The 25714-nt window shown below is 40.3% G+C and overlaps 1 protein-coding gene across 2 annotated transcripts in view; it reads right to left on the bottom strand.

Moving 5' to 3' along the window:
• Nucleotides 1–25714, bottom strand: part of ADCY8 (adenylate cyclase 8) — a 2045143-nt gene that overhangs the window by 338714 nt on the left and 1680715 nt on the right. For both annotated transcript variants that reach the window (XM_044067040.1, XM_044067038.1), the window contains one exon: nucleotides 7988–8146. In XM_044067040.1, the coding sequence (XP_043922975.1) occupies nucleotides 7988–8146 (159 nt within the window). The remainder of the gene's footprint in view (nucleotides 1–7987; nucleotides 8147–25714) is intronic.

The raw sequence follows: 25714 nt of genomic DNA on the forward strand, positions 1-25714 counted from the left end.
AGTCGATCATATGAACTGTCGACCAAGTCATATAGACCCATATATATATATATATATATATATATATATATATATATATATATATGTTACAGTATAAGGAAAAACTGGAACTGTTAGCTTTCAAGAAAAGAACAGACATACAGCTGGAAATAATGTCAACTAATACAATTATTCTACAGAACTTGAAAGCAAATTCTTTATCTCATTTTCATGAACAAATGGTAAAGTTTGTGAATGTTTAGGTTGTAAAGATTGTACAATATTTAGTAGACAATGATTATTATAATAAAGTATTGACACTGAGAAAGGTAGATACAATTCTGGTTATTTATTTTTCTATATTCATATTGTATTCTCCAAGTGTGCTTCCCCTTTCCTGCTTTATTTTTTCCTCTCCACTCCAGCTCTTATATTTATTTTTTTAATTTTTTATTTATCTATGTTTTATTATTAATAATCCAGTTACAGTAAATTAATATAAATTTAAATGTTCTTCTTCAAGTAACTTGGTGAATATTGTTTATTTAGCCACATGCAGTAAATGTACTGCATTCTATGTAGGGAAAAGCAGTAAAAAGTTAAAAGAACATATTTGTACCCATTTATCTGATATTAGAAGAGAGATGGTTACTAAAGCATTATTTAAACACATAGGAGCCAGTGATGGCACTCATAATTTTAAATGTAGAGTATTGCAAAAAAGTATATATTTCACCTAGGGGTGGAGATATTGTTACGCAAACAGAATATATATGATATATAAGTTGATTTCTCTGATTTTGCACCAGGTTTACATGCAACTATTAGCATTCAACTAGTTTTGAAGTTGAAATCTAATAAGATATAAATGTTTATTTTATATATGAGTGTATTAAATAAATTTGTATACATTTATTTTATTTTATTTTAATCTGTTCTGGCTGCACTCATTTTAATTAACTGAGAATTATCTTTAATTATTTGAGAATGATAAATTGATTGATTGTTGAATTATGCATTTAAGTATATATAATAGAGTCCTTGGTTTGTCTAATTGTTTTACTTACACTGATGAAGGGCAGTTTGCTCAAAAGCTTTGTGGATATTAAATTTTCGTATTCTGAGTGGTGGTCTAATTCTTTGTGATTTTTGGATTTGGTTCATTTTGTAGAAGACATGTCTGGGCACTGTGTCTGTTTTTTTTCCATTACTTAATTTAATATTTAGAGAAATTTTAACTGGTTCAGAGAAATTAAAGGTAAGTTAATATAATGTGAACAGGAATTGCAATGTGAAGTGAGAGAAAACAAAACAGGGTCATGGCAAAGATAGAAAGTAATTAAAGAAGGGGGAGTTAGGAGGTGTAAGAAACAAAGAAGCACTTGTTCATATTTAGGGATATAGTTTATCCTGGAGCTGGGCATCAACAGAGCCAAGTTTTGGTTAGGACATCTTTCAGAATTGTCTTAAAAGACTGGAGAGAGGGGACTAACCTGAAATGACCACATGAATTTTGAATGCTTTTTGGACATATTTCTGTGCAGCAACCAACATGGTTTGAGTAAATGTAGATGATACAAATCTAAACTCATTCATTGCTATTTTAAGGTCACTAAAGGTTTGTAATATGGACATGTAGTCAATAATAGTTTAGCAAGGTGTTGGTTTGATAAGTTTGAGGCTGTGTAAGAAATTATGTGAACTAGCAGCAAAGACATGGACACATTACATGGTTAGACCCCAGCACTTTAATATACAGCATTGAACTGTTTCTTTCATTGAGATTGCTTATGCTAATAGATAGATTACTCAAGTTTGTGAAGAAGACAGAATGGTACGTGAAGACAAGTTCTCCTAGCCTACACCAGTGATTACTTCAAGGCTTCTACTCTTGTTTACTGTGGCCAAACCTTTACGAGACATATTCTGAAGAACTTCTGAGGGAGTTAGTGGTAACAAGTCTGTTCAGAGGTGATAAAAAAGAGGGAAAGCAGGCTGCATGAATGATGGTGATGGCCTGTAAGAATATATTAATAAACCTGTAGACTTGTTAATACCATGACAATTGGAGATCAATGCAAAGATGTGCAATGTACTCCATTTTAGTGCCAACAAATCCAAAAAGAAGTACTAGATAGGAAAATGAGTAACTTGGAGTGGTAGCTAGTTCTACTTTTTCTTTTCTTTTATTTGGTTATTTATTTATTTATTTTTTTGTTTTTAACTCATTAACATTTTTGTGGTGTGGAATATAGCAATAACCCACGCCTGGGTGTGGGTAATGCTGGATTTACCTATGGTTGGTGTGGTTTGTTTATGAAAGCGAAGCCCAAGTGGCCAAAGACAACCATGAGTAAATCCAGCATTACCCACACCCAGAAGTGGGTTATTGTTATTATACAATGACATTATTTAAGAAAAAAAATAATTACTTTTCTTAAATAATGGCATTATATAATGCCTCTTTGCTGCCCTTCCGCAGTTGTCTGGTATTCTGCGGCAATTCTGATGTACTGCGCATGCGTATGCTTATGCAGTACATCAGAGCTGTGGGTGGAAGCAACAGAGAAAGCAAGATCTCCGTTGCTTCTTACAAAGTGTCTCGCTATGTTAAAGGAGTTTAACATAGCAAGACAGTTTTATAAAAAGCAACGGAGAATCTCCATTGCTTTTTTTAAAGCTGTCTCACTATGTTAAACCCATTTAACATAGCAAGACAGCTTTAAAAAAAGCAATGGATAAAGCAATATCTCTGTTACTTTTTTTAAAGCTGTCTCGCTATGTTAACATAGCGAGGCAGTGTCTAAGCAGCAACGGAGATCTTCTGTTCTCCGTTGCTGTAAAAAAAGACTTATACTAATGGAAAAAGTCCTGGCGACCGGACCTTTTTCCATCAGTATAAGTCTGATTTACAATGTGCACGCTGACCAATCAGCATGCACATTTTGGAATGTTAATGGGGGGTCATTGTATAATGTAGCATTTTTAACAGCCTACACACATCTTGCATTCTAGAGCATTTTCTGAAAAAATAAACTTAAAAATACAGTTTTCTTCAACAACATCTAGGTTTCACCTAATGACATGCAACAGTTTGTAAGTCAGTTGTTTTTAAAGTATTAAGTGCATCAGCATTTTCATTGAATTGCCCTGTCGCCCACATTGGTGTTTCCCACTATACACCTCAATAAAATGTTGGTCTCTTAATTATGAAAACATGAGCATAAAGATCCTAGACCAACATCTAGGATGATCACATCCTAGACCAACAATTTTAGGGTAATTTTATCAATAACTCCTTGCCCTTTCTAATACTGCCTATTACTAGCTGGTAAGTCACTAAGTTAAAGAAGCCAGAACCAAAAAAGTTCTGGATGCCATTAGGAGGTATGGGTGTGAACTGGAAGTATACAAAAAGGCATTTTAGACTTCAGTGCATTAACTAGTTAATGCCTGCTAGGTCAAGTACCGATCTTAGTTTAACCTGGAAGATTTGGTTTGAAACAATGGACATCCTACAAAAGGGCCTTACTGAGACAGATGCCTGGTGTCAAAGCCATGGTCTCAAGCTCAATGCCAAAAAGTGCACTGTCGTCCCCTTTGGTAAAAACTCTGTACCCATGAACTACCACATAGGCAGTAGTCTACTTAACACCGAAAGTGTGAAAAGAGACCTTGGGACACAGGTGGACAGTAGTCTCTCCTTTGATAATCACATCGCCACAGTGGTCAGGAAATCCTTCTATGTGGCACACCTCATCACAAAAGGTTTCTCATCCAGAAAAAAAAGAGGTCATTGTTCCCCTCTACTCATCACTTTAGACCCATTATAGAGTACAATGCCCCTTTTGGTATGTACCTCACAAGACATCTACAACAACTGGAAAGGCTGCAGAAATACCTCACAAAGAGGATTACTGGCCTCAAACAGATGCCCTACACAAACCAACTAAAAAACTCCAGCTTTACACTGCACATATCACCTACTCAGAAGCGATCTCTGCCTAACATACAAAGCTATGTCAAACCCAGAGCTGTTGGACATGCTCCACTTAAAGAAATCCCAATCCCTCTAAGCTACATGCACTAGGGACCTAAACCTTGTCACCACAATAAACAGAACATGCTGGAGGGACAGATTCCTGTCCAAGAGACTTCCCATACTCTGGAACAGACTACCTATCTATGTCAAACAGAGCTCCTCATTAGCGCTCTTCAAGAAAAATCTTGATGATTGGATGGGTAATAGGAAATTCACCTCGGGGATCACCTCTGTGGTTCTGTTTGACAGGGGCATAGGAAAATAATTTTCTTGGGTGCAAAAGCCAGGGTACCTTTTTGGCTAGGCTTGTATAGGCCCTAGGGCCAATAGCCTAGTACCTACCTATGAACCTATAAATATGATGCAGGGCATCCTAGACCAACAATTTTAGGGTAATTTTATCAATAGCTCCTTGCCCTTTCTAATACTGCCTATTACTAGCTGGTAAGTCATTAAGTTAAAGAAGCCAGAACCAAAAAAGTTCTGGATGCCATTAGGAGGTATGGGTGTGAACTGGAAGTATACAAAAAGGCATTTTAGACTTCAGTGCGTTAACTAGTTAATGCCTGCTAGGTCAAGTACCTATCTTAGTTGAACCTGGAAGATTTGGTTTGAATCAATAGTTTGCACTGTTACACAGTAAGGTAATGAATGTAGCAGGAGTTAATTTGGTCTACAGGATGCAGGTTTACCAACAGCTCATATCCTTAATGCTTTTGGCTATACCACCAGTTTGGAAGTGAGCATAACAGCAAAATGAAATCCTAATGTAAGTAAACAAGACCTGGGCTCAGACCTAACTGGATGAAAAAGAAATCTAGCAAAACTATGGATTCAGATGACAGAGATAACACTACCTTTCTGCTGTCTTTTGAAGTTGTTATATCTGCATCATGTAGTGCATTCAGTTCAGGAAGCAGTGACTGGCATAGTGACATAGGAACAATACCATGCATGCAGTCATGTGGACCGTAAGATTTCTACCAACATACAGCTTTAAGAAATCACACTTGAAATGTTCTTGTACTTGATTGTATTCACCTTTCAAACTGAGCAGGGCTGTACATGATAGCCATTTTGTAAATTTGTGTCTACCCAGCCACTCATCAAGACAAGCCTTAAAGGTTGTCAAAGTAATAATCTGTTGACCTTTAGTAGCAACTTACTCCATAGGCTGGGAATACTTTGAGTTAGGGACCTGTCCCTCCAGCAAGTCTTGTTTAGTTGTTAATACAGATTTAGATTCCCTAGTGTGATTGAATAAATAGAAAGGCAAATAGGACTGAGTTTTTCATGGCTTATAAAATGACAGACAGGAGCTCTGTATACAGTGCCCCACATCCATTGCCAGGTATGCCAACTACATCCTTAAGCCCTTGGACTAACTCTTTAAGGCTGCGACCAACATAGAACTTGATGGTGACCTAGGGGCTGGCCATTTATATCCACAGGGTGGTCATTTTATGCTCTACATCTGTGAGAAGACCAATGGTCATTTGTGCATTGGGGACATGCGGTGCATCATCCTGTCTGTGCAGCAGATCAGCTTTGTCCCTGTCATATTCCCCACCTGGCCTTGGCACATACCTTCTTGTCTAAAATATGGTTAACACTCATACTCAAGTAGATGGTGTGCAGTTATGAAATCATTAAGGTCAAAAGATGGTTGAAATAACTACCTTGTTATATTCTACTTTTTATTTCTCCAGAGTATTTGGGTGGTCATGGTGGTGCAGCGGTTAGAGTTGCCACCTCACAGCAAGAGGTTCTCAGGTTTGATCCTTGGCTGAGGTGCCTTCTGTGTGGAGTCAGCATGTCCTCCCTGTGGTCGCGTGGGTTTCCTCCGGGTGGCCCGGTTTCCATCCACATCCCAAAGACATGCTGTAGGTGGATTGGACACTCTAAATTGGCCCTAGGTGTGAGTGTGCATGTGTGTGCCTTCTGTACAAGGTTGGGTGTTGGGCTGGCAACTCAACACCGTAAAACTTCACTGCCAATCATAAGTAGACAGGCGATCCACTGTGGCAACCCCTAACTGGGAAAGGCCAGAAGAAGATAAAATGACAGACAGGTCATCTAAGAGCAGCCTGTAGGTTACTGAATATAAGGAGACTTATACTAATCAGTCAGGATAGTTGAAGGACTAAAGGCATTTAATTTTCTTGGTTATAAATCTATGTGGCCTTTCCCTCTGAGAATATGCTTGGATGCATTGAATTCAATGATGCATCTGATAAGAAAGAATTTTGGATCTTGAAGATATTTCCTTGGAAATTAACTGGGCCAGGTAAAAGGAATTCCTGACTGCGGTGGAAATGTGATGATTTAATGAGAGAGAGTTGTCCAGAAAATCCTCAGATCTCTAATGACCATATCTGTTTGAAGAGGAGTACAATTTATAACATATGAGGTGGGGGCAGCTTTTTAGCTGAAAGCTACTATGCTGCACTTTTGTGCATTCAGCTTGAGAGTGCTTTCAGTACACCAGGTATGTATATATTCCAGCCTTTACTGGAGCTATTTAGTTTTCACAGGATGACTTGGGTATAAAACTTTTTGAGGGGTAAAAAGATGGCGACAAATGCTTGTGGTATAAATAAATAAATGTAATGTGATGAAAACTCAAGGCTCTTTATTCATGTATTCTAAAGAATAAAAGGATGTAAGACTGGAATTAAAAGTTCAAGATACAGAAATAAAGTATAGTAAGGTGAATGTGTATACAGAAGATAACATTTCAGAGGAAAAAGAGGGCCTGGGGATAACTAAATAACATTTACTTGACTGCTATGTAGTCCCTTGTAACTGACTACCAAAATAGTCAAGTTGCACTGAAAATAAATACTGTGGAGTTTAGTTTATTTGTAGAGTTATTTCGTTTTTTGATTCCTGTCATGTGACTTTGGAGTTTATGAAGACCTCCCCGCCATGTACCCGTGTTTGTCAGCATGCTGACATTTGAGCTGTTTAGGAGTTTATGCATGTTACTCCAGATGTGCTCGGGTCAGCCTTACATAGAATGTTCACATGTAAATGTTGTGTTTCACTGGATACGTTTGGGACTCTTGTTAGTTGGTTTTAATACTTCAGCCGTGTTCAATAATATAGGTGTGATTTTAGAGTCTATTTGTTATTTTTGATGGTGTTTTCTGTTCATGCTTTATGCTTTTGTCATTAATGGTTTTCAGTGTTTTTATTTGATGTTTATAATTTTGCTTTGCATTTCTTTTTTAGCCATAGATCCATGTCAGGTTTCATTCCTATTGCCTCCATTTGCAACTTGAGTGATTCTTATCAAGTCACTTAGTACTTCTGGAATGCCACAAGAAAGGCACTTGTGTTTATTTACTTGGTTAACAAATGGAAAAAAAAAAAAAAACAAATAACTACATATAATTTGGATTTCATATATATATATATATATATATATATATATATATATATATATATATATATATATACACACACATAGTGAATTTGCATAAAGAAAGAAGCTGGGCTGTTATATGCTATGGTGAAAGAGAAGAGAACAGAAATACTACTGCAAAATCTTGCGGGAAGAAGCTACTTCAGGAGGTAGGGTGGGAAGGCAATCTAGTTACATATGCAGGCAAAGTCACTCACGTATTATACATTCTCATACGTTCATAGATTTCTGAAAAAAATGTCTATAGATAATAATGCTTAATCTTCAAATATTTTAATGACAGCAGTAAAACAAACAAAAAAACATACATACCATTGAAAATGTATTTTATTAGCCACAAACAAGCACAAAAATGCCAGTCTTATATAGTAACTAATGTCCACATTCCTATGTTATACTGTAACGTGTTTTTGTTTATTCAGGAAAATATGTTTTTTACTGGTGTAGCTGCCTTTGGTTTCTGCAGTAACTACTAAAATAATGACATATGGACATAAAGGGAGCATGACATTTGCCTTAATTCATTTAGCTATACATACTTCATTGTCACGGTCTTTCTCCAGGAAATGACGGGCTACATGGCACGGTAGAATATTTCGGAGCATATTTTCATTGTGTTCCCGTAGTTCCTTCATTTCATTGATTTCTTCTTTTGCCTGAACACGCCAGAGAAAGTCAAGTCTCGCTGTGTATTCTAACTGCAAATGCAAAACAAAAGAGAACAGCTTAGGTGCTTTCATTCAGAAGAGCAGCACTTCAAAGGTCAGGCAGTTTGCACTTTCAGTCTGTATTTAGAAAGTCATTGGTTTCAAACTCTCTGTAGAGGCTGCTTTTCAATGTTCAGAGTGTAAAGTCTATTCTTTTGTTTGGAGAAATTACCACTTAATCCTTTTCATTTATTATTCTACACAGGCAGGAAAAATGCAATTGCAGGTCTCATTGTCTCTCCTCTTAAGCACCTTTCGAAGTTTTCAGGAACATTTTCAGCACTTTTTTAAAATCATATTCACAGTAGATCACTAAGCAAATATTAACACATTAATTGTTATTCATATGAAACTGAAAGCATTAGTTATAGCAATTATGAAAACACAAAACTCTGTAAGATTACCTCAGATAGCTTAATAATTATGCCTTGTAAAATACATACATTTCTTTACAAATGCTATAAAATATAGTTCAAATGAGCACAGATATTCTAAGCATCACACCAAGCAGAAACAGAATCAACACCTAATCTTTAATATCAACACCAGGCTAGTATGTGAGCATGCAGAGAATCTCTATTTAAACATCCACAATGTATTATGAACATAACACACACATGTATGATTAAGCATCAGTGATTATAATAGAATAATTTATGCAGGTAATGTGAAGTGGGCCTCTGCATTAAGGAGTCTAACTGTGAAGGAAATAGTGTCATCCTTGTTTTAGAGAAGAGATGAACAGATCTGTAATCACGTGAGTACGCTCAGTCATGTTGGTAGCATATACATTTAAAAGTGTTAAGTTTTTCCAAGGCTATCTATCTACCTAGAAACATCTCACTTAATGCATGTGGAAAAAACATCATGTGTTACCTCTTTATGTGTCTACCAAAGAGAGAACACAAACTTGAGTTTAATGTCAGCTCAGTCTGAATTTTATTTTACTACATGACAACGAATGATTAAGATTAGGCTCTTATACATTCATTTTATGTACCATCTCTCTGTCTCCCTTTGGATTAAGGCATGCTGACTGGGGAACATTTCGCTGTAGTGTCATCTATTTGGGTATCGTGGCTGAAATGCAATCCAGCTGCAGAGATAAATAACAGTGGAAAATTCACTTCAAACATAGAAACACATATAGCACTGTGCTCATAGCTGTAATGACCAAGTGCAGGGCAGAAACATTGTTCAGGGCCCCCAGGACTCTAGTAACAGCAGACAGTATGGCAAAAACTCTCAGCAGGATGCCTTATGTGCATATCAGTGGTAGAGGAAATACAGTGTGCAAAAGACAATATATAATGTGGCAGGAGATGGGAATGATGCTGTACACAGTGTACAGTACATAACTTATGTAACTATAACTTGCAAAAGTTGGAGGAAATCCTGTACATTGCTGTAGACACACTTATACTTCAGTGCTTGTTTTAGATGATGCTTCTTAGACATTGTGGCTTTCCTGCAGGGAGTAACAAGCATTCCACTGAGCAGGAATTCTGCGCAGGCTTCTATCAACATTTGTTCCTGCTAGGAAATACTAGTAAGGTCAGAGTGATGTACAGTAGGCCATCCGGGTAATACCCTTGGCCACCAATTGCACACTGCAGTTTCTCTGCCACTGACATGTCCACTGGGCATTCTGTTGTGGGTTTCTACCATGCCACCTGCTGTCCCTAGGGCCAGGGAAGTCATAGGCATTGTTTTCCCATGTCTTTGGTTATTGCAGCTGTGGGTCTAATAATGAAGGCATTTAGTTTCTTGCAGTGAATTTGCCACAGCCATGTGTCTCTGCAGCTCAATTGCAATTCAGTCATATGTCCCTAACCAAATGTCCCGGCAGAGAAATGTTTTGCAGCCTATGAGGCGACATCTATTTATTTGTAGTAACAGATGTATAAACTATTTGACTACATGACAATGTGTCTCTATCTCTTGATTTTGGCTACTGACTTTAGTGCTTAACAGAATAATTATCAAGTTATTGGCTTAAAAAAGCCATTACTTGATTTGTTTTGCATGGCACAACAGTGTAGCTATTTTCAATGTCCTGCACTATATTTAAATAAAGTGGTAATTAAGTGATCCTTAAGGTTAGTTGTACCACAATTAACAACTATAACAACACAGGTGAATAATTTCTAACTGCTACTCCAACACTCTAGTCATAGGTGACTCTATAGTCAGGCACACTGATGTTCCACTCACCAAGCTAAACAAGGAGAAAGTTACTGTCAGCTGCCTGTTGGGTGCCAGGATCCACCACACAGTGCACACATTCAGGCCGCTCCACAACAAGTAAAAATATGAGATGTACCTACCTACCTGGACTACATGAAAATAGACATGGAGGAGCTGTCTGATCTTGTAGCCCAGACAGGTATGACCCTAGCCCTGAGTAGCATCCTGCCATCACCCAGAATGATACCACAGTACAAAGACAAAATGATTGACTTCAACAATTGGTTAAGCTTCTGGTGTCATTCTAAGGGGATCCAGTATCTGTCTGCCTGGGATGACATGATCGACAGACCATGAAGCTTTGCCAGAGATGGCCTGCACCTGTCGCCCTTGGGATTCCGTTTACTGGCTAAGGCTATTGCCTCTCCTATAGTGCCTTTTTTAGGTAAGGTTCAAATGATAAATTCACCACTGTAACAGGTACAAGCAAGCAAAACCTGAGGGTAATGCTACTCAACACTAGAAGTCTAAACCTCAAAATGCATTCACTCGAGGCACTCCTTAAAATGGAGAACATCGACATCTGTGCAGTGACAGAGACCTGGTTCAAGGCTCCAGACAGCACCCCTGCATTAGCAGGCTATAATTCATGTCACAGCTTTCGGCCACCTAACCTAGACTGAAACACTAAAGGCAGAGGCGTGTCCATATTCATTAAGGATATCCACACTTCCAGGCTAGTTGCTCAGCATAATGCATCCGAGACTATCCAAGTGAAACTAACTCTGGGCAAGACTGCAATCCAAATTGTCACTTGCTACAGATCCCCCACTATGCCGCAGGATTCCCACTCCTCATTTCTTGATACACTGAAAAATATTAGGGGACAACCTAACACCCTAATAATGGGTGATTTTAACTACCTCACCATTAATTGGGAAAACTCATGTACCAACTCATTTGCTCAACGTTTTCGGGAATTCATAAATTCCAATACCTTGGATCAATTTATCCACACCCCCACCAGGGGCAGCACCAATCTGGGTGACCGGTGTTCCACACCAGAAATCAGTTCCTCGTTGGTCAGATCCGACCACAAGCTACACCCTAGACATCCACATCCCACTCCCACCCCTCATTAGGAAAATCACCGTAAAAAATTTCTCCAAAGCCAACTTCACACTTCTTGAGAGAGAAGCGGCAAACTTCACGACACCCATGCAGACGAACAATAGAGATACAACTGCTGAATCCTACACAAATGCACTTTATAAGCACTTACACAAGTGCATGGATCATGCTATCCCTAACAGAACCAAGATGCTATCCTCCAAAAAAGGAAGCCAATCTGGTGGTTCCATGCCATAAACAAACTCTACAACAGAAGAAATAATCTGTTGCAAAAAAGAGTGAAATCCCATGATTGGAGGAACTCCCTGGTCAGCCTCAGTAAGAAGCTGAGGTCCCCTCAAAAAATCTTCCAAAGCTAGTTACGGAAACAAAATCACCACTGATTCTAAAGACAACCGCAAAGCATTCTACAGCTATGTCAAGAATCTCAATGGCAACACTCAGATCTGCTTTGAGTTACAGCACAATGGCACTAAATATACAGAACCAACTGATATTGCCAACATCCTGGCAGATAGGTTCAGTGCTAACTTTATTTATTTATTTATTTATTGACGTTTGTTAACCGGGTTAGTCCAACTAGGCTTGTGGCCCATTTTCAGTGGAGACCCGAGGAGAAAAGCTCCAACAATACATTTCTATTACAGAGTAACATATTAATACAAAGAATAATGTGGTGAGAAACAATTATACAGAGCAAAAGTTTTAACATTTGTTAGGTACATACAAACAAGTTAAAGTTCCAAGTATGGATAAGGAGCCAAAAAAGACATTACGAAACATAATTTTTCAGTGAGATAATGCACTGGGTAGAGCAGTAAAACAAAGTAAATATATAATTCTGCAGTTTGTGTGGAATTATGTAAATACCTTATAAAAAGTGACTTTACCCCCCCTCTCACCCCCTAAAGGGCCCATCTCTATACCGAAAGAATGCAAAATTTCTGTAATCACGGCTGCACAATTAAAAACCACACTCTCCAAAACCAAGAACACAGCATCCATGAGACCTGACAACATCCCAGGCTGCGTTCTACATGAACTACAGAATGAAATGGCACCCCACCTAAGTACCATGTTCAATCATAGCCTCACCTCAGGCTTTGTGCCCACTGAATGGTGCACAGCAACGGTTATCCTACTCCACAAAGGGGGAGCAACTACCACCCCATTAACTTAATGAGCCTGGGTTGCAAGGCCATGGAGCATATCATCATGGAACTTATAAACAAAGACATTGGTAATCTCCAAACTATGGACCTCACCCAGTTCAGGTTTGTAAAAGGCAGATCAAGTCTCCTAAACCTGATAGACTTTTTTGAAGCAGTCACCAAAGCTGTAGATGAGGGTAAGGCAGTTCACACAGCCTATCTGGATCTCGCCAAGGCTTTTGACACCATCCCCCACTTTGGAATTATAGATAAACTCACTATACTTGGTATAAATCTCTATGCCACAAGATGGGTTGCCAACTGGCTCACTGACAGAACCCAAACTGTGAAAGTAGCAGACTCCAAATCTGACCAGACCAGTGAAAAGTGGAATACCACAGGGTTCAGTCCTGGGTCCTCTCCTGTTTGGTATCTACTTTTTTAAAGTACAGGCTAACACAGAAGGTCATTGGCTAATGAAGTTCACAGATGACTGCAAACTAGGAGCCATAATCAAAACTCCTAATGATGTGGACATCCTACAAAAGGGCCTCAATGAGACAGATGCCTGGTGTCAAAGCCATGGCCTCAAGCTCAATGCCAAAAAGTGCATTATCATCCTCTTTGGTAAAAACTCTGTATCCATGAGCTACCATATAGGTGGTAGTCCACTTAACACCGAAAGTGTGATAAGAGACCTTGGGACACAGGTGGACATTACTCTCTCCTTTGATAATCACATTGCCACAGTAGTCAGGAAATCCTTCAACGTGGCACATCTCATCACAAAAGGTTTCGTATCCAGGAAAAAAAAGGTCATTGTTCCCCTCTACTCATCACTCATTAGACCCATTATAGAGTACAACACCCCCTTTTGGTATGTACCTCACAAGACATCTACAACAACTGGATAGGCCACAGAAATACCTCACAAAGAGGACTACCAGCCTCAAACAGATGCCCTACGCAGACCAGTTCAAAAAACTCCAGCTTTACTCCATCACATATTGCCTACTCAGAGGCAATCTCTGCCTAACATACAAAGCTATGTCAAACCCAGAGCTGTTGGACATACTCCACTTAAATAAATCCCAATCCCTCCGAGCTACACACTCTATGGACCTACACCTTGTCACCACAATAAATAGAACATGCTGGAGGGATATATTCCTGTCCCAGAGACTTCTCATACTCTGGAACAAACTACCTATCTATATTAAACAAAGGTCCTCATTAGCACTCTTCAAGAAAATCTTGATGATTGGATGGGAAATAGGAAATTCAACCCGGGGATCACCTCTGTGGTTCTGCTCAACAGGAGCACAGGAAAATAATTTTCTTGGGTGGCGAAAGCCAGGATACCTTTTTGGCTAGGCTTATATAGGCCTTAGGGCCAATAGCCTAGTACCTACCTATGAACCTATGAACAATACATTTTTACATATATTTTAAATTGACAAAATGAGGTATTATAACAATGAATATAATGCAGTCTTCTGGATATCAATATTAAGGATGGAGTACAGAAGCAAATAATGAAATGGATGGTGTAAAACTGAACAGTGAGTGGTGACACACAGGGTAGGACTGACTCAGAGATGCAGGTAGAATGGCTGTGCTACTAAGGGATTGTCCAAAAGCTTGCACAATCCCACGCATGCACGGAATGGTGCATGGTCCAAGAAACTGAATAATACAAACGAAAACTAAAAGGCCAGCACCCTCAGTCAGCTTTCCAGCAAAAACATATATAAATGATATTGTAATCACAACATCCAGAAACTGGAATTAATATATAATGCATACCAAGTTTGGTTGTAAGCCTTCATCAGTGCAATACAACACTATTACCAAACAAAGATTAAATACAGTTCCCTAAACACTTATTGCCTATTACAACTGCTCATTAAGGCCAGGTGCAAATAAAGCCCCTAGCTTAATCCATAAACAAAGACATTGGTAACCTCCATACTCTGGATCCCACCCAATTTGGGTTTGCGAAAGGCAGATCATGCCTCCTGAACCTGATCGACTTCTTTGAGGCAGTCACCAAAGCCATAGATGAGGGTAAGGTGGTTCACACAGCCTATCTTGAACTCGCCAAGGATTTCGACACCATCCCCCATTCTGGAATTATAGCTAAACACACTAAACTAGGTATAAATCCCTACGTCACAAGATGGGTTGCCAACTGGCTCACTGACAGAACCCATACTGTAAAAGTTGCAGACTCCAAATCTGACCTCAAAGCAGTGACAAGTGGAGTACCACACGGTTCAGTCCTGGGACCTCTCCTGTTTGGTATCTACTTCTCTGAAGTACAGGCTAACACAGAAGGCCTCTGGCTAATGAAGTTCACAGATGACTGCAAACTAGGAGCCATGGTCAAGTCCTCAAATGATGTGGACATCCTACAGAAGGGCCTCGCTGAGACAGATGTCTGGAGTCAGAGCCATGGCCTCAAGCTCAATGCCAAAAAGTGCAGTGTCATCCCCTTTGGTAAAAACTCTGTACCCATAAACTACCATATAGACAGCAGTCTACTTAACACTGAATGTGTGATAAGGTAAACAGTAGTCTCTCCTTTGATAGTCACGTCGCCACAGTAGTCAGGAAGTCCTTTTATGTGGCACACCTCATCAGAAAACGGTTCTCATCCTGGAAAAAAGAGGTCATTGTTCCCCTCTACTCGATACTCATTAGACTCATTATAGAGTACAATGCCCCTTTTGAAATGTACCTCAAAAGACATCTGCAGCAGCTGGAAAGGCCACAGAAGTACCTCACAAAGAGGATTACTGGCCTCAAACAAATGCTCTACACTGACCGTCTCAAAAAAACTCCAGCTTTACTCCATAGCATATCGCCTACTCCGAGGTGATCTCTGCCTAACATATAAAGTTATGTCAAACCCAGAGCTGTTGGACATGCTACACTTAAAGAAATCCCAATCCCTCCAAGCTACACACTCTAGGGACCTAAACCTTGTCACCACAATAAACAGGACATGCTGGAGGGATAGATTCCTGTCCCAGAGACTTCCCATACTCTGGAACAGGCTACCCATCTATGTCAAGCAAAGTTCTTCATTAGCACTCTTCAAGACAAATCTTGATGAGTGGATGGGAAATAGGAAATACACTCGGGGGATCACTTCTGTATCTCTGCTCAACAGTGGCACAGGAAAATAACTTTCTTGGGTGGAGTAAGCCAGGGAATCTTGTTGGCTAGGCTTAAATAGGCCCTTGGGCCAATAGCCTAGTACTTACCTATGAACCTATGAATAATCCACATTTATTCCATACGGTTTAACATTGAATGCCATCCAACTTTTTTATTAGTACTGAAACAAATTCTATCAATAGCACTAAAGGTAAACCGTGCTGAAGCATGTTTCAAACTGTGTTTATATAAAACATTTGTAGATTTTGCACATCAAATTTCACTCAAATGTTCAGATATTCTTAATTTAAAAGGATTTGAAGTTTGCCCAACATAAAATGCTGAGCAAAAACAAGTCGCCAAATATACCACCGAATCAGTATTACAATTCCCATATACTAAGATGTCAAAAACTGTAGAACTGTTTTTAGAAGTAAAACATTTGTCCTTATTAATAAATTTACAAAAATTACAGTGTCCACAAAGATAGCAACCCACTAATCTCTGTCCATCCAAACTCGGTTGGTGTTTCTCTTTTACAATATTAAGTTTTTTTTATAATGATTAAACCAGCCTGCCATTGTTTTCCCTTTTTTATAAGAAAAAGGCATTTAGAAGGTATAAGATCCTTAAGTCTATCATCCATTAGCAAAATGTCCCAATGTTTATGTATTAACTTCATAATAAATGTTGTATTATCTCCTAAACTGGTAATAAACTGAATAGGTTGCCTTACATTCTTATTTTTCACCTGATATTTTAATAAAGTGGATCTTGATACCTGATTTGTTGATGTATGAGCCTTATTAACAATATTTGAAGAGTAACCTCTATCACAAAACCTCTGAACCAGATCCTGTTCATGGTGTTTTAAATCTTGGGTGGATGAATATATCCTTTTAAGCCTAAGTAATTGTGACTGAGGAATATTGTTGATAATGTGTTTGGGGTGACAGTTGGTGGCATGCAATAACGCATTAAACTTTGGATATTTCCTAAATACAGAACTTTGCAAGGTACCATCATGCAATACCGTAACGTGCACATCCAGGAAAGTAATAGTCTTAAGATGAAAATTTACCATAAATTTGATACCCCACTTATTCTCATTTAAGTAATCAATATCATTTTTGCTGCCATTGTGTTTGATCTAATAGCATCTAACATACCATCAATTCCACGACAAAGACATAGATGAGTTCTGTCATTTGGACACCATGTGGGAGCTTGTAGATATTTGTTGTTCTCATATGGACTCTCATAGGATGCATCGAATACCAGTCACTGTGGACACTAAAGCATGTCCCTGCTACAGGCAGTGTCCAGTAGTCATAGGGTGTGGTACAGGCATCTGCTGCCTGAATCCTACACCAGTTCCTTGATGTTATGTTGCAACATGTGAGGCAGCATATGTGGTTCTCACAGACTGCATAGGACAGAAATGCCACTGTGTTGGTGTTCTGCAAAATCGTCCAGTTCCCCAAAGTTCTAGGGACCATTGACTGTACCTACATACTATCAAGGCCCAGGCTGGCCCATTTGGGTATCAGTATGTCAGCTGGAAGTTTTTTCACGCCATTGACTTCCAGGTGTTGTGTCTGTGCTGCATTTGGGCAGTTCCTACAATTTCTATATCTGGTACACATCAGGCTATAGCTATTCATGCAGGGTGAATTCCCACAAGGGCATTCTACTGGCAAAGCAGGATATGGCCTGGAGCCATAGCTCCAGCATTGATATGGAAACCACAGAGCATGATTGAGATGAAATCCTGCTTTGCACTGTCAACCCACAGCATTGGCAAAAGTGCTTTTGGATCATTGAATGCTAGCTTTTGATGTCTAGATTTCTCCAGTGGAAGTGCTGCATTATGCTCTGAAAACATGCAGCAAGATATTTGCTTTCTGTGCAATGCTGTGCAAAATGGTGGCATGCAGATAGCTGTAGTGGAGGATCACCATCAGAGGATCAGACATACTACAGCCAACAGATGAAGAAGTGACAGTTGAGGAGTCATCAGAGAGACCAGCTCCAGGGGAAGCTCACCTCTCTTTCTGGATTAAGGTTTGTAGGTTGGGGAAAATTTTCTTGCAAGGACATTTGGTTGGGGATCCACGGCTGCAATGGATGATGTGATACTGGCAAAGAGGAGCTGTCTTATAACTATGGGACAGAATAGACACAACAAACCTGATACACTAATTACTACATCCCGTTTATGTTGTATAGTGAACTGATTGACCATGCTGTGCATCAGATATTACATAACCCATGTAGCAGTGGTGTGGTCAGAGAACAGTTGTAATCATCTTCACAGGTGTGAGTGCTATTGTGACAATGACCAACAATAACTACATTATTAAAAACTCCTGATGTCCACCACGGCAGTAAAACTTAATAGTAAAATCAAAACTTTAATAAAAAGAATATAACATAAAATAAGCAGTCCTCAGTCCTCCGATAAGCTCTTTCGGCAAATAAGCCTTCCTCAGATCGTATAAAAAGGACTGTTCAGCTTTTGTATTTATAAGGCATCACAGCCATTCCTCATTTAGTTCTCTGATACGCCCTTGTTGCAAACCAAAAGGAGGCCAGCTAGCAGAGAGGTACAATTTCCTTCATTGTAATTAAAGGGGCAGTGCTTCTCTTTACTATAGGATTGTATATGAGAAAACTAATAGTTATGGATGTGAGTACATTATATGAATGAAGCAACATTCAAGTAAACTTGCTAATCATATTTCTTCTATTGTTAAGTGCAGGTTTTAATGGCACAATAGTATTCAAGCCTGGTGATCTGTTTGCTCTTAAAATAATTATCCAGCATGTTTCCCTTAGCTCTGTGCGATTATGAACATCACCTCCTCTTGTGGTCTGACAGACTGCCTCTATGGCCTTAAATACAAACTAATGAGAAGGATACTGTGCTACGTGGGCAGCTAAGGCATTATTGGGATCTTTCTGTTTGATGTCCCTCAAATGTCTGAGGATACGCTCCTTAAGACGTTGATCTGTTTTGCCAACATAGAAAGCACTACATTGGTAGCAAGTCGCTAAGTATATGATGTGGGAACTACTAACAATAACTACATTGGTGGAAGGAAGAGTGGACTATGGATATGGAAGGGAGTGTGTTAGATGGGTGGGTGTGCTTCATGAGTGGGGCAAGTGTCCAGCTGCTGTGGCTTTTTGCACAGTAATGGTACCAGGAGGAAGCATGATACTGGCTACAGATGTCACTGTGCTGTGAAGATGTGGCTGTGTCAAGTGTCATGGGACCACAGGTGGGAATGACACAGACTGTTTGCTATGGGGGTATCCCTCCAAGGAATGGCACTGCTACCAACACTTGTTGGCATGGAAAATATTGACCTGAATGTCTGTGACTGTCTGGCATTGCCATCTGCATGACCACCATTTAGCTATATATGCAGAAGCAGCCATGTTGTGTCTCACCAGGCTTACCACTGGTAGGTGGTTAAGGAGGTAGAAGTACAAAACCTTGATGTCCCTGCCCTGTGGGGTCTGCCCAAAATGGAAGCAGAAGAACAACACTGGTTCTGATATGTACAGACAGATGACCTCATTCAGGCAGTGAAAGCACCCATGTACCTATCCAATACATCAGTCAGGTGATCTGGACATTGCATTCCCTCATATAGGTCTTCATGCAAGCCACACAGTCCACCAATCATCAAGACCACAGCAATGGTGGCATCTGTCTGTTCCTTGGTCAGTGGTTTGCCTCGCTGTTGCATAATGCCTAGGAAAATACCCAGTTTGGCCAATGAGTGGGAGCCATGAATTGATGGCCACCAGCCCACTACTCCCTACTGCTTTCCTTACGCTCTGTTGTGATGCTGCTTTTCTCTTCTGATGCATGACAAGGGAATGAAGGTGCTCCCTGTATATCGCTGTCAGGCAGGCTGTCAGGCATGATGTGTTTTGCCATGGTCACTGTATAGTTTAGGGTAGGTTCCACAGACAACAGAGTTATGTCACTAGATATAAGTGGCAGTGTGACCTTGATAAGCTACCTTTGCTGATAGAAGCAGTGTGCCCTCAGACTGTGCCAGATTTAGGTCACAATCATCATCAGGCTCTTATGCTGTACTGAAATCAGGCATGACCTGTTCCATAGTGGAAGAAACTATGACCATAGGACCTGTGAAAGTAGACAAACCCCCTTTTGTAAAAATTCTGATTTGTGACAATCTCATATTCCAGTGCTTCAATAGCATTACAAGAACAGGATCTGTATAGAATGTAAACAAACATCATTTGTGGTGTACATTATTATGCCTGCTCCCCAGGTGTACCTGTTGGGGAGTTATGGTGCAATTTAATATTTGGAAGCTCACTGTACTAGTGCGCTACAACACCATGTTGCAAGTGCATCCCTAATAGACATTTGATGAAGCTACCAGTTCAGCACAGACATCCAGTTCTCTGCTAAGTGTCAAAGAAATTTTGTAGGGATATTAAAATTTTTTCCATGTCAGTAATGGGGATCTGCACTGGTGGGCCCACACTTGCAGTAATCTGTCCCCTGCAATGGCCAGAGCCTTCATGTGGTCATGCAGAATCATATCAGTCATCCAGTGATGGACCTATTGCTCTGATCTGTTATGATCTCTTACATTGTTGACATCTGCAACCAGCTCCTGCCTGAATTTTCCCAGAAGGCTAGGTCAGTCTTGTAGGTGCTGAAATTCCCCATCCATAGTCATGACTGGCTCACAATAACACTTCAGTTTCTGTCTGGAAGGGACATTTAAAGCCACTCACTCTATTTCATTGCCATTTATTTTCCTGTACAGGTGAACATACACCTATGGTGATTCATCAGGTTCAAATATATGTGCAGCATCAGCTTTTCTACTCCTGCCAGCACCTATGTGACAGAAGTGACTCCATCAATTACCACCTTTGCAATACCCCACTCTCACAAGTTATGTCTCCATAACATTCCATTAGGAACAGCATGGGGACAGACTGCATTTTAAAATGTAGCCTGTTGTTTGCCTTCACTGACCTGTGTCCTATAAAGCAACACCACAGTGTGCTCCACATACTCACATCCTATACCAGTTTCCAATCTGTTCTGCCTCCCCATTTTGCCCCATTCACTATGTACCTACCACACTAGAACTGTTGTTGAGAAGTGTGTGCAGTCCATATATCAACTTCGTTACTCCAAATTTCATTGCCCCTCAGACAAACATCTGCTGGGCTGCTGATTCCTGGACCAGTGCCCTGACTGATCTCAGTCCCTATTTCAACCCACCTGGTGCTCCAGTCACCCCCACCACCACCACTGGCCTGTTTACTCTTACCACAACAAGTGCAGAAGGCTTTTGGACTCAGTGGATCACTGCAAAGCACTTCTTCTGGAATCTACACACTATGCTTTCAAAACTCTGATAGCCCATTAAGCACCCTAATGGCAGTGCTGGTTTATATCATGCTATCATGAGGTTTAGACTATAGTAATAATGCTAATGAAGTAATTTCACATGTTTTTGAATCTCACAATTGGTGCAATGCATTGAGAGACCTACAGTGTGCTATTAGGTGAATGCTTCGGCAAATATGTGACTTAGTAGACTTTTTGTAATACAGTTTGTAGCCTATAGGGGTGCCTTGACCCCTCATTGCCATGATATTTTGTGCACTGGCAAGTTATTATACACTACATAGATATGCAGAGGTGTAATATCTTGTAGGGTAAATGCATCTCTGTGCCAACACCAACTTCATGCATGTCCACCATGGTCAGGCAACTCTGCTGTGCATCGAGCTACATTACAATAATATACTACTTGCTGATGTGTGTCATGCAGTTTCCCAACACACATCAAAGCAAATCTGCTGCCATTTTCCTGTTGGTATTGATCTAACAAGTGGCTATGGCTTCTCGAAGGGCTAACATAGATGGGGTTTCACATGGTCTAGTAAGACAAAACATTTTCTCAACTTCCTGCATCTACACCACCAGGACCACCTAATGGGAAACTCTTATGAGGTACTTCGGTATGAGGTAGATGCATGGCATTGTCCTGCCAGGGCAGTAAGATTTGTGATGGGCAAAGCAAGTATTATTGCAGTGACCTGGCCTTCTCTGCCTAAGGGAAGCAGAGGTTAGGAAGTTGTAGCTAGACGTCTACAGTAAGTATGTTTACCAGTTAATTGTTCTAATGAAAATAGCCTTTCTTTAAAAGTAATATGCAGTTGTAGATATTCACTGGACATGTTTTTCTTTCTTCCCCACTCTCAACTTTTGATTGTTTTCATCAGCTGATGAGATAATGGAGAATTAGCTGATATGCCTGAGGAGGCATGGACATATGCTCAGGTGTCGAAGCATGTATACGGTAATGGTGTCATATATGCATATGTCTTAGCCACCATTTTTACTATCCATGTTTGTAATGCTGCTAATTAGTTTTCCCTTTGCTGACATGTACTTTGCTTTAGTTTATGTGTCATGTACCTTGTAACTGCTGCCAGGTATTTACAACAGTAACTGGGAAATACAGGCCAGACTGAGGTGTGACACCACCATCTTGAATGTACGTGAGTTCTTTGGTACGTGTGGCTGGCTTCACTCAATGCCATGTACCGACCTGCCCACCATGCCATTAATGCAAAATGACCTTGTCAACCTGCCATCGCATACTGTAACACTGCTCATGCCTGGGTCTATTACACATGGCATACCATGGGAAAGCAAAAATTGAGCTGTTAGATACTTCTATACATTGGCTTTCACAGGTTAAGTGTTTTTATTACTACAGAGTTTAGGTATCCCATGTGCATTCTTGTTGGTATTTTGTGTGGAGTATAAATGACATGTTACCTCCCAACACCTTAGGGCTGTGAGCTTCATTTTTTCCAGAGTGGTTATTTATCATTGGCTTCTTTCCCCTTGTACACAAACTGTGTACCACTCATGCATCATGTCTCTGCTTTATAAATAGGTGACTGGTTACCTACCCTCAAACCATGCGCTGCAGTGTCTATAGTTTTGTAGTACATGTGACAAGTCTATATATCCTATATATCACCTGTGCTTTGCCATTGCATAGCTAAATACATTTACTTCTCCAGGGCCTGTACTGCCCACCATTACAGTGCAATCTTAAAAGCAATTGCTTTTAGCCTTTTTCCCCTTTATCACTGCCATCTTCTTTATTTTATTATTTGTCTTTGCTTTGTTTCTGTGCATTTATGTTCATATTTTATGCACTTCAGTCTGCAGAACTAGTTGTGGGCATGGCAGCACCACTTGACTATGCACCTGCCTTGTCATCTCCTGCTGGATACCCACAGGTCTCCAGGTCTGCCTGCCCACAGGGTGATGAAAGTCATTCTGTTCAGGAGGTAGCAGGAGAGCTTGCTGGTGCCCTATGTGTGCTATTTCTTTGGTACAGGCTGTAGGGTACCCAATGGGGATCATCACTAAGGAACTCTGTTGGGTCACCCACTGGGAGATGGAAGGCCAGGTAAAAGCTTAGGTGGACCAGTGCGAGACACTCATATAGGCAGCCTTGAGTATGTAGTTATGTGACTTGCAGAATCACACAGCTGCATGACCTTAATAGGTTCATGGGCTCATAGGAAGTTACTAGGCTATTGGCCCTAGGGCCTTTATAAGCCTAGCCATGTTATACCCTTGTTCCCTTATTGACCAAGTTGTATAGTCTACATTTGTTACGCAAGTTAAAGATGAGCACTGACTGCTCTTATCCAAGAGGAACATAGGTGACACCCCTGGGGTAAATTTACAGTCTCCCATTCAGTTGTCTAAGTTACACTTAAATAGGGTTATTGAGGAGCTCTGTTTTATGTGACTTGGGAGTTTGTTCCAAAGGACTGGGAGATATATCTGTCTCTCTAGCATGGATTGTTAATGTCACAGGCTAGGTTAACATCCCTAGAGCGAGTGAATCTCATCCCATTTGACTTGTGGATGTGCAGCATTTCCATTAGGGCAGGATCCAGGTCTGCTCTATAGGCTAGACACAAGTCACCTCTCAGGAGCCTATAAGATACAGAGTACAGTACCAGGGCCTTCAGTCCCTCCATGTAGGTCATGTGTTTAAGGCCCTGAATTTTCTTGGTGAGACACCTCTGAGGTCTCTACAGCTGCTGAAAGTGTCTGGTGAAGTACAAACAGAATGGAGCATTGTACTCTATTAGTGGTCTGATGAGGGATGAGTACAGGGGAGTTATATCATCCTTAGATCTGGATGCAATGCCCTTCCCTATGAGATGTGCAACACAGAAGGCCTTCCTTATCACTGTGTACACATGGTGATCTAAGTTAAGGTTGCTATCAGCCTGTGTTCCAAATCTTTCACCACAGGGTTTGAGCTAAGGGGGGCACTGTTAATATTGTAATTTGCAGGGGCTTTGCCTTTCCTGAAAGGGATGATAATGTGTTTTTTTGTGTTTAGTTTAAGTCCATGGCTTTGGCATAAATTATTTGTCTGTGTAAGCCCTTTTTTGTAGTATGCCAACCTCATTGCGGGACTCAATGATTGCACCCAGTTTGCAGTCATTAGTGAACTTGGTAAGCCACAGGCAATTTAATTTTGCCTGGACTTCTGAGAAATAAGTTCCAAACAGTAGGGGGCTCAGCACAGATCTATGTGGTACATCACTGGTAGTGGTCTTCTGGTAGAAGTGGAATCCCCAACTATGACTGCATGAGTTATGTTGGTGAGCCAGTTGGCTACCCATCTAGCAACATATGGGTTCATTCCCAGCTGGGTGAGCTTCTCAATAATGCCTGAGTGGTGGATTGTGTCAAAAGCTTTGGCTAAGTCAAGATAGGCTGCATGTACTGTTTTGCCTTCATCCAGAGTTTTGGTGATATTCTCAAAGAAGTCCACCAGATTTAATAGGCATGATATACCCTTAACAAAGGCAAATTGGGTCAGTTCAAGACTTTGAAGGTCATCTATGGCTTTTTTGATAAGGTTCATGATGATTCTCTCTGTGGCCTTCCAGATTCGGCTGGTTAGGCTTATGAGTCTATAGTGCCCAGGATTGGTTGATGGACCGTCAATGTGCACTGGACAAGCAGCATCTAGGTCCATCCATGATAGCAGTCATTGAGGTTACTGACTTCTGCTGTGTGCTGTACTGTGCAGCTTGGAAATCAGTACTCACTCTGCCCTACCTCCATCAAGGTGTTCCCTTTTCTTGGTTTGTTACTTCCATTTCTAGTTTGTTGTCCATTCCTCCCCATTATCAGTTATCCTCCATCTGTCTGTCTCTCTGTCTGACTGTCTGCACATTTGCTTTGTAATCCCCATTTGTATCAGCATTTCCCCCATCAGCCTTTGCCTGCTATACTGACTTTCTATTCCTGCTGCCATCCCTAAGTCCTCCTTCCAACCCACATCTTTCCCATGCTACCTTCACCAATATCCTTATTAGGAAAAAAGTAGGTGTCTCAAAAAACAAACAAAAAAAATGACTTCCTCCCTTTGTGACACAACTCTTCCTCTCTCCTTGTCCTAGTGCATGTTCTTCTGCTTCCTCATCCCTCTTTCTGCTTGTCCTGTACAACTATATCCTTCCTATTTGCAGTATAAACAACATTAAAGACTTTGCTGTGTAACCCTTGTTTGGGCTGTCAGCTGTGCTCATCGCAGAATGTTGTACATTTGAATGCATATTATGTCAAATACACTGTATGCATGCTACTGGCTGACGTTGTCACTTGGAGTGGATCTTTGTATTACTCATTCTGCTTTCATCATTAGATTGCCTACTTATTCTGTACTAGCTGCACAATGTTGCTCCTAGTTTATACTTAGTCAGTGTCACACTGCATTGCACAGCTTTGCATTATTTTTACTTGGCTAGGCTTATAACGGCCTCAGGGCCAATAGCCTAGTAACCTCCTATGATCCTA

Source organism: Protopterus annectens, chromosome 3.part1 (assembly GCF_019279795.1).
Source record: "Protopterus annectens isolate FY-2018-M chromosome 3.part1, PAN1.0, whole genome shotgun sequence".
NCBI classification, from domain to species: domain Eukaryota; kingdom Metazoa; phylum Chordata; order Ceratodontiformes; family Protopteridae; genus Protopterus; species Protopterus annectens.